The sequence below is a fragment of the Vigna unguiculata genome, chromosome 9 (assembly GCF_004118075.2).
Source record: "Vigna unguiculata cultivar IT97K-499-35 chromosome 9, ASM411807v1, whole genome shotgun sequence".
Classification (NCBI taxonomy): Eukaryota; Viridiplantae; Streptophyta; class Magnoliopsida; order Fabales; family Fabaceae; genus Vigna; species Vigna unguiculata.
In genome coordinates, this window is record NC_040287.1 from 13,653,118 (window position 1) to 13,667,220 (window position 14,103).

Here is a 14,103-nt window from a genome sequence, read left to right on the forward strand (position 1 = left end):
GCATAGTGGGTTGAGTATATCACAGCCCATTCTAATATTGGAGGAGCAGGAGTGGTTGAGAAGGGTACAGAGGAGCTAGGGGGTCGAGTATATCTCGGCACATTCCAATTGCTGAGGAGCATGATGGCTTAGGAGGGAGGGTCGCAATGGTCACCATTGAGGGTCGTATATATATCTTGGCCCAGTTAGGCAAAGAGAAGGTTGGGTATATCTCGGCCAAGTCAAGGGGCGTGAGTGTTCTGGCCCAATACGGGCAACGTACGGGCGTACTAGTAGAGGTAGTTCCAAATGAAATAAGGAAGGGTAACGGGGCACTCGACAATATTGACAGTTACAATACGCTATTGATAAAAGTTATTGACATTTATGAAAGGATATAAATAGAATGGAAGATAATAAAGAAGTAATAAAGTCAGAATTAGTGATAGTTAATATAAATGTAAGGGTCCATATTTACAGAAGGTATGCTTTTCTAAGTTCAATTATCATTTCGATATTTTATCAAAGTATTCCTAACTTGAGCGTCAGAGTGCCTATAGGTACCCACCCTCCGGGAATGTCGTCGAGGAAGCAATTTAGAAACAGGTTACGAGGAGCATAAGTCAAAGAAGAAAACTCTTAAGATCACTTGACTCTATGTGCAAGAACAATAATTAATATCGTTATGTTTATGCAAGATTACAGAATTTCATTTAACCAAAATCGTCTTTTGTTCTAACGACTTTCCAAACATAGTGAGTTGAACGCGATTTTTCGTATAAAAACGTCGTTCCGAGCACGACTTATCCACAAAAGGCGTAATTTTTTTACAAGTGCAAAATTGCACCAATTTAGTAAAAAAAATCGTAATAGATCTTATTATGAATATGCATGTGAATTTTATATATATATATATATATATATATATATATATATATATATATATATATATATATACCTAAAATCATTTAAGATGTAAAGTTGAATTCTATTTAAAATCTACACTAAATTTATGTGTATATATACATTTATACCTAAAATCATTTAAGACCTATGATGCACTGATACTTAGGTCACGTATCCGTGTCCGACACGTATTTGTATCCGATATTTTAGGATACTTTATCGATACTTATTAATGAAGTTTCTAATTTATAAAGTCGTAATACACTACAAGAAAATAAGAAAATATTTGAATAATAACTCATTTTAGTGACAAAAAATAATTAGTTACTATAGTGACCCATTTAGGTACCAATTTAAAAACTAAAAGTTATTGGCAACTAAAATAGTTCCAAAAAATTATAATTTGTCTTTAAATTCATAATTAAAATAGTTTATATACTGAATTAGTTTCTAAATTTATCACTAACATTAGTTACCAAGGTCTTGTCTACCAAAATAATTAGTCTCTAAGTAAGAAATTGATCTCTAACATATTTTTTATTACTAAAATTGGTTATTTTCTTGTAGTGGTACTTTTAGGATGACAATGATTTATATTTTTTATGTTGACAACTTTAGTATATATAGTTTTAATTTGGATTCACAAATTATATATTTATTATGTTTTTAAGAATTATTATACATTTTTCAATATTTACATATCACGTATCGTATCCTACTATTTTCATAAATAAACATATTGACATATTAGATACGTGCCGTATCCGATACACGTATTTAAGACGCAAAGTTGAATTCTATTTAAAATCTACACTATATATATATATATATATATATATATATATATATATATATATATATATATATATATATTAACATTATTTACGTGTCTCCGAAATGACATTTCTTATAGCATTCGGTGTATCATACGTTGTTGAATTGATATATATTTAAGTTCTCTCTTCATATTTATGTCTTTTTTCACACATCAAATTATTTTCTTATAATTATTTTTACAATTAATTCTTCAGTTTTAAAAGTGTATCACTTTAATTGATTTAAAATACTTAATGGTAATATTTTATCATATTTCATTAATTGTTTGACAATAATATTAATATATTTTTCTTTATGTGTAATGAACAAGAGAAAACGAAGCAATAGATATTAAATAATATGATAGCACAGAATTTTGTTTTAATTTTAAATTTATCTCGAGTACTTTAAGTATATACAGTTTAAATTAAATACAATTCAGAAATTAAAGGAATATAGTATCTAAAGTCAACATAATATTTAATATTAATTTATATATGATAATTGGAATTAAAAGTCATCTTTCAATTGCCAAAACAATATAAATAATAATTGAAATTGTGAATCATTTTTCAAATTGCATCAGAAGGCGAGGATATATTTTGTTCAATGAGATATGAATTAAATCATACGAAAACGTAATATAAAACCAAAAAGACTAAGTAACGTGTTAAACTCATCGATGAGAACTCAACTTATAACTAAATTCCGAATTAGGTTTTGTCACTAACATGCATGTGGCCAGAATTTCATATTCTAGATGGTGCCCATTATACTTATTCCATACAATGTGCTGGAAGAATTCCAAAAGAACTTCTGAACTTATGACGTAGAGAATCAAACTTACTTTAACTTTTTAGTTATTCCCTCGAATAATTGTATATTGGTAAAATCTTGAACAGAGAAATCCTATTATAAAATTCTCAGTGCATAATGTGAAAAATTCAAGTAATATTTTTACACCTACCTAAAAGATTGTTAAATATCGATTACTATTTTAAGTATTTTTAATTGTTAAGTAAACTTTAAGTCTAACCTAATACTATAAAACTAGCTCGTAAAATTAAATTTGTACTTATTTTATACATTGTAAAATCATATTATTTCTAATTTATATGTGATTTTTAACACACTCTGACATGTCATGCCAAAACATGTACATATTTAGCATGCATAATAAGTTTAACAAATAACAAATCTCACTAGAATAAGTTTTGCATGACTCCGATATCATCTTAAGAAGTAAATTTTAAACCTTATTCAATCCTACAAAACTTATTTGTAAAATTAAGCCAACAGACAACAAATCTTGCTAAAATATGTTTTGTATGACTCTGATATCATCTTAAGAAGTATACTTTAAACGTTATTTAATTCTATGAAATTGGTTTGTAAGATAAAATTTGTACATATTTTATATATTGTAAAATCGTCTTACTTCTGGTTGATAAATAATCTATAAACATGTTCCTTGAGACTTAATCACCACCATTTTTCAAAAAACTAGGTGCGAGTGTGAATCATTGGGCTCATAACTTAAAAAGAACGATGAACTTAGGACGAATCTATTGTTTTGGATTTGACAGAAGAACTAGGAATTAGATTCCACTTTTGTGACTTTGAATATTGAGAATAAATTATAGATGCATATGCATTTGTCTTTCCTATATATAGTTATCAATTCTGAGCTACAAAATTTCAACCTTGTGGCATTTACTTGTGAGTGTATCCGAAAACACATAGAGAAAAAAAATGATGAGATCAGGGGAATACTACACCCATGTTTCAGAAGTTGAGAGGGAATCTAGGACTGTTGAATACCCTAATGATGGTGCTCTTTCCTTCAAGAAGGTTGTTTACGAGGAAAATAAGGTTGAGGAACCCCACCACCACCACCACCTCTTCCATAGGCACCACCACCAGCCGGAGACTCGTGAGACGGTGAAAGTTGTTGAGTATGAGCAAGTTCCTGAAAGGCGTGTTGGTGAAGTTGTCTACGAAGAGAATAGGACAGTGTGGCCTTGAATTGCATTCTAGGGTTCAACTTCAACTTCTTATTACCATGTGCCTATTTTGCTAAGGAGACTATTTCTAGTATAAAAATCACCACTGTGTGATTAATTTAAATAAATTGCTCCTTAGTTACCACTTACGTTTATAAATCTTGTATAATTTCAATAAAATTATGTTACTATATCTTTGGTGTGTACAAAGTACGTGTGATAGCATGCATGCATGATGATTTGTTGTTTTTTTCTAACTTTTCTGTGAGGAACGGGTTCTTAAAATAACTGAATAAACCAATCATGGTTCAAGTGTAACCTAATTAATGGGTATATATACCCACATAAACTGCATTAATCATTTCTTAAAAACTTCTAAACAGCACGTTTTGGAAGATATCACACGATCACGTTGTTTTGATATTCATAAAATTTTTACATTTATTTGAGATTGACTATTTTACTCTTTAAATCCTTTTGTTTCTAAATACAAAAAAAAAAAGAGTATTTTTTTAATGATTATTTTACTCCTAAAAATAGATTGTCAATGACTTTTTAAATTGTTAAATAAACTTTTATATTTGTAAAAGAATTGAAAAATAATATAGTAAATATAAATAAGTGTCAAATATTTATAGATATCAAAGTAACATGCTCACATATAATCATCGATTTGCCTTATGAGCCTAAATAAGTTTTTTTTTTCATATTCAATAAAATATCTCCCAAAATCTTTCATAAGATGAGTTGGGGTTACAGACAAAATGTGTTTGATCCATAAAAGTATTAAATTATTTTTCGTTATATATATATATATATATATATATATATATATATATATATATATATATGTGTGTGTGTGTGTGTTTTTTTTTTTATAAGTATGACTAGTGTAATCTAACTAATCTTTCTTACATACCCTTTGTTCCATTATATAATAATTATCAAGTATTCAAATTGTTAGTAATTGAAATAAAGTTAATTTTAGAAGATGACAATATGTATATAAAGATTACAAGAAAATGTCTTATTAGTAACCAATTTTAGTGACTAAAAGTTGTTAGTCACTATAGTGACCAATTTATATACCAATTTACAAAATTAAAATTTATTGGTTACTAAAATAGTCACTAATATAAATAAAAAATTATAATTGGTCACTAAATTTGTCACTAATTAATTAGAGAGTAATTTAGTAACTAAGTTATTTTAGTAGCCAAAACTTAGGTAGCTAATTTTTAGTGACTAGTTTTCTTTGGTAGCCAAAACTATAGTAGCTAATTTAAAAATCAATTTAGTGACCAATTATATTTTTTTATTCATAATAGTAACTATTTTAGTAACCAATGATTTTTTTACTTTGTAAACTTGTATCTAAATTAGTAATTATAGTAACTAACAACTTTTGGTCACTAAAATTGGTTACTAATGAAGCATTTTCTTGTAGTATAAAACCGCTAGGCAAATTTGATGGCATAAAAATTCCACTTGGTGAGAAGTTGTAATGGTTGTTAATGTCAGAAAGTTGAACAATTTTATTGATAGAACTTCCACAGCTTTGCATGTGATTTTCAATAACTGCATTTGCATTGAATTGACGGTTGAAAATTATAATCAAATTGCATATGTATTTGTGAAAAACAAACAAAGAACACTTACCATGACTTATTCCACATATTCCATTTACATCGTCAAAGTTATTGGCTTCATTGTCGACATTTGCAAATAATTTTCAATAACTTGTGACAATAAATAAGACAACTTATTTACATAACAAATTTTGTTTAAGAAAAATAATTACTTACTCAAAACCAACTTAGTTAATGGTTTTGTCTATAGAATCTTCTTCACGAATCTGCCAAAAAATATAAAACATATATTATTATGGATATTGAGGTTCACTCTTGTAAAACGAACAACTACTTAAAAGATAAGATAAATGTTGCATAGCAACATTTTTAAAGAATACTAGTTCATCATTTGCACTATGTAATTTCAATAACACCATGAGAACCATTAGTATAACTTATAATAAAACATTTCATATATATTTTAATAGGTATTTACGCTATGTATAATCAATGTTGCATACTATAACCTACATTTCAAGAAGCTCATCATTGTCACTCTATAATTTCAAGAAGGAAATGAGACGTGACCTGCATTTATTATAACTTCAGTTAATGAACACCATTACCATTGAACAATTGAATAAATTAGGAGAAGAGTGTGAAATAAATACTGACATACCTATAGTTTGGTCTTTGTTAAAGAGTTTCGAAAAATTTCTTGTACACAATATTTTTAGTTGTGTTTGTGATATTTCCATCTTCGTCTAGAATAAGTATTTTGAGTCCTTTCTTTTTTTTTTACTCTAGAGATAGGAACATATAGCTTCCATGTGTGAAAAATGGACGTGGAAGATAAATTCCAACTCTAGAAAGAGATTGACCTTGACTTTTGTTGATTGTCATTGCAAAGCAAAGTGATATTGGAAATTGTCTTCTCTGGAATTTAAATGGCAAACCTGAATCTGAAGGAACTAAATCCATTCTTGGGATAAAAATTTTGTCACCAACGTTTTTCCCTATAATAATAGTTGTTGAGATGACATTTTTTCCTAAATGATTGACTTGCAATCTTGTTCCATTGCATAGACCTTTTTGCTTGATCTATACTTCTAACAAGCATGATTGGTACCCCTATTTTCAACTTCAATCTGTGATTTGGAATACCTAAACATTTGATTTCATTCAAAAATTCGGATGTAAACCATTCAGATTGCATTTCTTCATCTTAATCAGATTGGCAAGTTGTATCTAAACTTAGATACGTAATTTCCTCACCACTTAATAAAGACAACATGAAATCATTAACTTTCTCTACACAATCATTTGTTGGGCAAAGTATTGCTCCATCATCAAAATAACCAGGATTCCTCATATGTAAAACAAAATCAGGGTACACAAATTGAACCGAAGACATTAAAGGTGATTTTGTATTTAGAATCAATAATTGTTGTAGAATTTCAACCATGCTTTCCCCATTTTCATTTAAATCCATCTCTCCATCTCCAATTTTAAAGATCCAATCAGCAAATTCTTTTATCTTCTCTATTGTCTGCCTATTTTGGGTTGTATTTAATCTCATATTTTTTGTTAGCTTTAACACTTTACAATACTGCCATAAGTCAGAATAATGTATTGAAGATTTAATGATATCATACCTGGATGCTTTCTTTATGACGGGTAGAATTTGTCTAAAGTCACCTCCCAAGACAACCACTTTACCACCAAATAGTTTGCCATTGTTGCACTCATCAACATTTTTCATTATATCTCTTAAAGTTCTATCAAATGCTTCAAAACACATTATGTTCATCATAGGTGTTTCATCCCATATAATCAAACTGGTTGTCGTTAAAAGCTTAGCACGTAGACTACCTTGAGCAATGTTGATTCCTTATTAATTAGTAGTGGGATGCAAAAAGTTGAGTGTGCAGTTTTTCCACCAGGAAGAAGTAACAAAGCAATGTCACTTGATGATACATTTAAAACAACCATCCCCTTGCTTCTTATTGCAGCTAACAATGTCTTCCACATAAAAGTTTTTCACGTACCACCATAACCATACAAAAATCCTCCTTGTTTTGAAAGTATTGCATTCGGCTTAATTACCATTTTGGTCCCCTAATTTGTTGTTTGGTTCATTTTGGTCCCTTTATTATTTTTTGGTTCAATTTAGTCCTCTAATTATTTAAAAAGGTTCAATTTGGTTGCTTCTTTAATAACATCAATAAATTCTTTGTCATCAGCCAATAGTTCTAAATAATGGCAAGCCTCCTGGAATGTTTTAAACATTTGTCCATCAATTGTCCTTATGCTCTCATAATCAACACACCCTTTTTGAATAGTCAATAATATTCTCATATAATAGATTTCTCTAGAGCCAAGAGGAATATAAGTAAGTCTACCAATGTTGTAGCCTTTCTTTCATAGTTTTCATTCTTTTTCTTTTGTCATCCACACAAATTTGCTTAGGAATTTCCCATAAGTCAAATCTTTTCCTTTTGTATAATTACGATTAGCCTCAAACCAACCTAAAAACATTGTGTTACTGTTTTCGCATCTGTTGAATACAACATTAATATCATCATCATTATCATCTTTAAACAAAGTTCATTGCACGCTTGGAAGATGGAATGTTAATCTTTGAACAGCAGGCCATCTATGGTGAATATCAAAAACAAATGTTCTTCAAACTGCTTCGCATGGTAAGAGGTATTTATAGTCATAATACCTTTTTATTTCATCAATAATTGTTTATTTGTTCAAATCTATAGCAACATTAGTTATTTTAAATGTACCTCTATCCGGACCCTTGTTGACATACTTGAACAAATACTTGATTGCATTTGTCTAGTTACAATACTCTATATTGACATGAGATTGATACCTCATTAAAAGAGGTGGATTGTAAGGAACCACACTGGAATTATCAAGCTAAATTCCATTTTTTTAGCAAAACTATCATCATCACGTCTTTTATATGACGAATATCCTTCTTCATCAATGTTAGAACAACTTGTAAAATTCTTTGGATAATATTTTAAACATCTACCTTCTTTCATGCAAGGATAATTGAATTGTACAGGTCCACACAGCTCATGTATCATGTAATTGGAAACAACTCTATGCAATTTTGGGTACAAATATTGATTAGGCAATTGAACTGAAATTACCTTATCAATATTTGTTGGAGTCTTCAGTTTGTTTTCTCCATCTAACCATAAAAGTATATGAGTGTGCGGTAATCTCTTTTTTGAAATTCTACTGTGTACATACCTGATTGTGTAAAAAGAACAAATATAGTGACACACAGTTTTTTTAATTTAATAATTAAATATATAATATAAAATTGCATACAAAACATACCTATAATAGTCTTTCCGAAAAAGTCATTTTTTTAAATATTTGTCATCATTTGATCAAGTTTCATTTTGAAGACTCTATACACAATGTCAGGTATGTCTGATGCAAATAAACCGCTTGGAAAAACAAAATCACATATTTCACTCCAATTTCATTGCATGTTATAGTTATGAACAAATCAGGATATCCAAATTTCTTACAAATTGCCATAACATCTTGACAATTGTTAAACATATACCTTGTATCATCGGTGAATGAAGCAAGCAAGACTATACGTCTTCCAATTGAAAATGGATTTGTCTCTCCTCTATTAACAGCCTCTTGTAATCCATTAAGAATATCACAACGTATTAACTTCTTATTTGCTCTAATGAAAGACAAACGTTGTGCTTCAATCATTGTGTAGCAGTCGACCAAGAATTGTTGGAATAATCGACACGCATTAATAATGTTACCAAACTCCCAAGAACTTTGTTGGATTCTAAAGGCTATAAATTCACTCAAAGAAATACGAACTCTTACCCTTGCTTTACCTTTTGAATGAGTTTCTCTAATTGGAATATCTTCTTGATAACCATCTTTGCCAAAAGGAAACATTAGAGGATATTGCAACGGAATAAAGGCAGTGTGAGTTTCATGCAATCTTGTCAATTCACCATAACATTTCTTCACAATGATATCTCTTCCTACATCCAGATTACCAAAATCACCAACTATTAGTGCAGTTATCTTGTCACATGAAGGTGTGTTGTAGACTCTTTGATCTTTTGATCTGCCTCTAAATAATCTTAGTGTGGAGTCAGATTTCGAATTGTCTATTGACAAATCTCTAACTCTTCTAAATGATTTTGCAAGAACATAGTGATCACCAATCATTTTCATCAAGTCAGCAACCAATGATTGATCTACCAAAGATTGATCTGAATTTGACCTAAAACACATTTGAACAAACTTAAGTTAATAAACAATTTGGAAGACTTTTTATAAAAGCATAAAACATATGTGGCAACAAACTTCCAAAGCGGTGGTAGTTTTGTCCATTAAGAATGAATTGAGGTGGTGTAGAACCATTATTCATCGAAGTATCTATCTTACCTCCAATTGAAGTGAATGAGAACATATTGTTGTATATTTTTATATTTTGTAAAAAAAATTGCTTTTATTGTCATAACCATTTAGCAAATTTTGAAGCAAGGAGGTGGTTGTTGTAAGAGTGGAAGTTGAACTTTTCTCTTTTGGCAACACAATGAGAAATCAACTTAGTTTGATGTTTTAGTTTTTTTTGCTCTTTCTTCATACCATAATTCAACTTGACAGTATTCGCATTCCAAGCAAGGTTGTCCAAAGTGGACTATTTCTGAACCAAATAAAATGGTATTAGATAAATCAAAATAGATCCATGTATGAACATATAAAGTTCTATACTTACCCTAGATCTCTGCTCTAGAATAAAGCTTTGTTGTAAATGTGTAGTTTGTTAACAGTGACATAAAAATAATTAAATTCATGGTTCAAATTTTGGACCAAGTCCACATCAAATGGTCTAAGTGAGTCTCAAATTATCATCATTCGGTTTTGTTCCTCTTGAATGATTTATTGTTTCTAAACTTCTTCAGTTTGTTCTTCTTCGATCATCATAATTGAATTTCTTTTGAAGTGATTGAATCACTTTAAAATGATTGAATTTAAACGTTCAGAACTTCCACCTTGCAAAGTAGGTTTTAGTATAACCTTATAATAGATATATAATAATTATAAAACAATAAATAATATAGGTTTGTTAAACTTGACTAACTTGCATAATATGTTATTATTTGGTTAGTATCACGCTTACCATTGTCATTAGAACTTTCATTACTTTGTAGTATAGTACTCTAGACAATTGTATTTCAATACACAAAATGTTAGTAATTGAAAATAAGTTAACTTTCATAAATTAAAATATGTAAATAAACATACAACTGGTTGGCATAATTGATGGATTAAAAATTGAACTTTGTGAGTAGTTGCATTGGTTGTTGCTCTAAAAAATATTAACATTGTTAGTTACAGCAATTCCACAACTTTCTATGTGATTTTTAACAACTGCATTTGCATTCAAGTCAAGTGGTCATTTTATAAATCAAATTTGATGTCTATTCTTGAAGAAAAGAAAAAACACTTACAATCACTTGTTCCACATATTGCATTTATTTTTCTCAAAGTTGTTTACTTGATTATCCATATCTACAAATTAGTTTCTATAATGTATGACAATAAATAAAACAACTTCATTTACATAACAAAAAATGTTTAAGAAAAATAATAACTTACTCAAATCCAACTCAGTTTATGGCTTCCTCCGTAGAATATTATTCATGAATTGGTGGTTGTGAATGGTTTTTTCTACCAAAAAAGATAAAACTTATATTAATATGAATATTTAGGTTCAATCTTTCAGTTTATTAAAATTTAAATAACAATGTATACATATATCAAACCTGATTTGTTGCTACATTGATCATCATTGTCTGTAGATTTCCTTTTTCTTATTGTCTTCTCTTTTGGGTTGTCTGAAAGCAAACTCACATTTGAGCAAGTGAAAAATTAAAACTTCATAGTTGAACTATTATGCAAAACTATGTATGTTAATGAAGAATGCAAATCTCAAGTAATCTTACCTGAATGTTTCTTGTTCATTGCATTCAAACTTACATCTAGAAACATCTTCGTTGGACTTTGTCTTTTGGTTTCCTTCATTTCAGCCTTTCCTTACTATTATGTTTAACCTAGTGCTACAAAATATTAGTTGTTGACTATTGTGAAGCTTTTACTGATTATTGCTATATCCATGAATGTATTTGTTTACCTTTTGTGTTGACATGCTTTGTTGTACAGAGTGGACCTATTGTGGAAATAGATACATTTCATAGTTGATATTTTCTGCACAATGTTTCTTTTAGAAATATATCCTGCAAATAGAAAGCACAAAAATTGTACATAGATAATATGTAAGAAAATATAACATAAATATAAAATGTTTCATAGTTATTTCCTTTTTGCACTAAGAGAATAACAAAACTTTTTTTCATGCAAGTAGTACACATATTATATAAGATATGCAAATATTAACTATTTTTTTGTGGATTGTAGTATATGTTGTTGAAACATGCTAATATGACTTGTTTCTTTATTTCACAACATAGTGCTCTATTAAAAAAAAAAGTTACAATATCTTCTCCACTCGACATTACAACTTTAGTAAGTGAAATAATTTTCTTAAAAATATTTAAATCAAATGTTCTTTCCTAAACTAACCTCAAACTCAAACCTAATTCAAGCATTAAAATTGAAATTTTCATGTACATATTATAGAAAATTAAAACCACTAACATTTTCACTAAACAAATTAGATAACAATAACAACGGATGTACTGAAAGGTGTAACAGTTATAAAATAAATGTAATGTATTCATTTAAATTTGAAGTATGTTAAAAATAGTCAAATAGAATGGACACCAACAATTATTATTCAACATATATATATATATATATAGGCATTGATGTCAATATTAAAAGTAGAAGTTCCAAAAGTACATATATAGTAGCATATAATTCAAAAATTATTATTGCTACATTTTGAAGTTCAAAAACAAAAAAACAAAAACTAACATCTGATTAATAATTAGAATAAGTCAACACTTTGACATGTTGATTGCACTTCATCTCGTCAACTTCAAAGACCAGGTCCAGAGTTTCATCAAGTCCATGAATAGTACAAAATTGATTTCAACCACTTCCAATTTTGTTGGACTTCTTTGGAGTATTCCTCAAAAGAAGTTTGCATTTCACAGTCTTTTGAAGTCCATGAAGCACAATATTCTTGAAGTTTCCTTGTTGCAGATAATCACCAAAATCAGCAGACAAATCCTAAAAAAAAATTGTTAGATGACTATATGTAAAATTTAAGATTAAATATTAAAAATAAAAATAAAAAATATCATTACAAATTGAAATACTTGATTAAATATAAATATGTAAATATAAATATAAATATAAAAAAAAACTAATAATAATCACTAGATGGCTAGCGCAAACTTGCAATGGGGTTAGACCTATGGTAAAATGCATCTTTGAACCTCTAGAAAGAGGTTCATCTTTCACAATTTTGCTATAAAATCTACCAATAGACAAAGTTTCGCACTTCCTTGGAAAAACAGGGATCTAGAAGCACGAATTTCCCACATATCCAAAATAGATACAAGATCATGTTGTATTTTGTAAAAACTCCTTAAATCATACCACCCTTCAATTAGTAATGGTTTCTCTAATTTTTTTTTTTTGTAAATGACAACATGCGTGTTGTTGTCAACATCAGTTAGACTTCACTGGTTTTCAAGATTTTCATCATGAAGAATTGCGAAAGCACGATCAACAAAACCAACAGCCTTGAAGAACCAACAATTAGTTCAAAATAATATTTTTTTAACAAAGATGTACTTACATAAAAAAAAGGACTTGAAATAACGTACCTCATCTTTCAAATCAATAATGGAAACATGGTACCTAGTCATTGTGTTATAGATGTAACAATGTCATCAACATCACTGAAGTTGTTCTCCATTTTTTTATGAAGATCGACAACAAAGAAACACAAAGAAGAAGAAAACGGGTTAGAAAGGTCAAGGTTTGGGTGCAAAATGAACTTATGTCATTTTATCTGATCGAATCACATTTTTATAGGAAAAGATATATCACGTGAAAAAATTGTCCAAGATATATGTTCAGAATACTCAAACTAGTGACATTATTACTTTCTTGGAAAAGGAAAAGTTAAAAAAAACAAAATAAAAACATATGTCCAATTATATATGTAATATTTAACCAAAATATAATAAAATATATTATATATAATATATAATATGTAATATACAATAGATATTATATAATAATATATATATATATATATATATATATATATATATATGATATAATGTATAATATTAATAAATAAACTACGTAAATCAATTATATCACAAATTTATTATTAAAATGACCTAAATAACCAATATAAGTGAATAAAAATATTTATCAAAGTTCAAAATGAGAAATGAGAAATCGAATTGAATAATTTAAAACGACTTTACAAATTCCAAGTTAAAAAACATAGTAACAGAAATTAAGTTACTTATGTTAACAAATAATTTTTTTACAATTAAACATCAATCTTTATTGTAGTTATATTAACGGTGTCTTAAATTTCACGAGAGAAGAATATGAAAAATAATAACTTATATGTTAAACATAATTTAGTCCAAAATATTTGCTATTGCATACACTGAAATAAAACAATATACTAATGATTACAAATAATTGAATTATTCTAAATATAATATAAAAAAAACAAAAAATAAAGCAGTACAATTACATATAAAAATTCTTTAAATATAAGTATAAATTTAAAATTGAACCAATTATTTTGATAAAAA

At 28.2% G+C, this 14,103-nt stretch overlaps 1 protein-coding gene across 1 annotated transcript; it reads left to right on the forward strand.

The window, feature by feature from the left end:
* The first annotated feature begins 3,380 nt into the window (after positions 1–3,380).
* On the forward strand, positions 3,381–3,897 carry LOC114162747. Its single transcript, XM_028046712.1, has one exon. The coding sequence runs from the start codon at positions 3,454–3,456 to the stop codon at positions 3,724–3,726; it is 273 nt and encodes a 90-aa protein (XP_027902513.1). The 5' UTR covers positions 3,381–3,453; the 3' UTR covers positions 3,727–3,897.
* The last annotated feature ends 10,206 nt before the right edge of the window (positions 3,898–14,103 follow it).

Excerpts from the sequence above, each read along its gene's own strand:
- LOC114162747 (XM_028046712.1), top strand. The coding sequence starts at position 3,454 with ATGATGAGATCAGGGGAATACTACACCCATGTTTCAGAAGTTGAGAGG.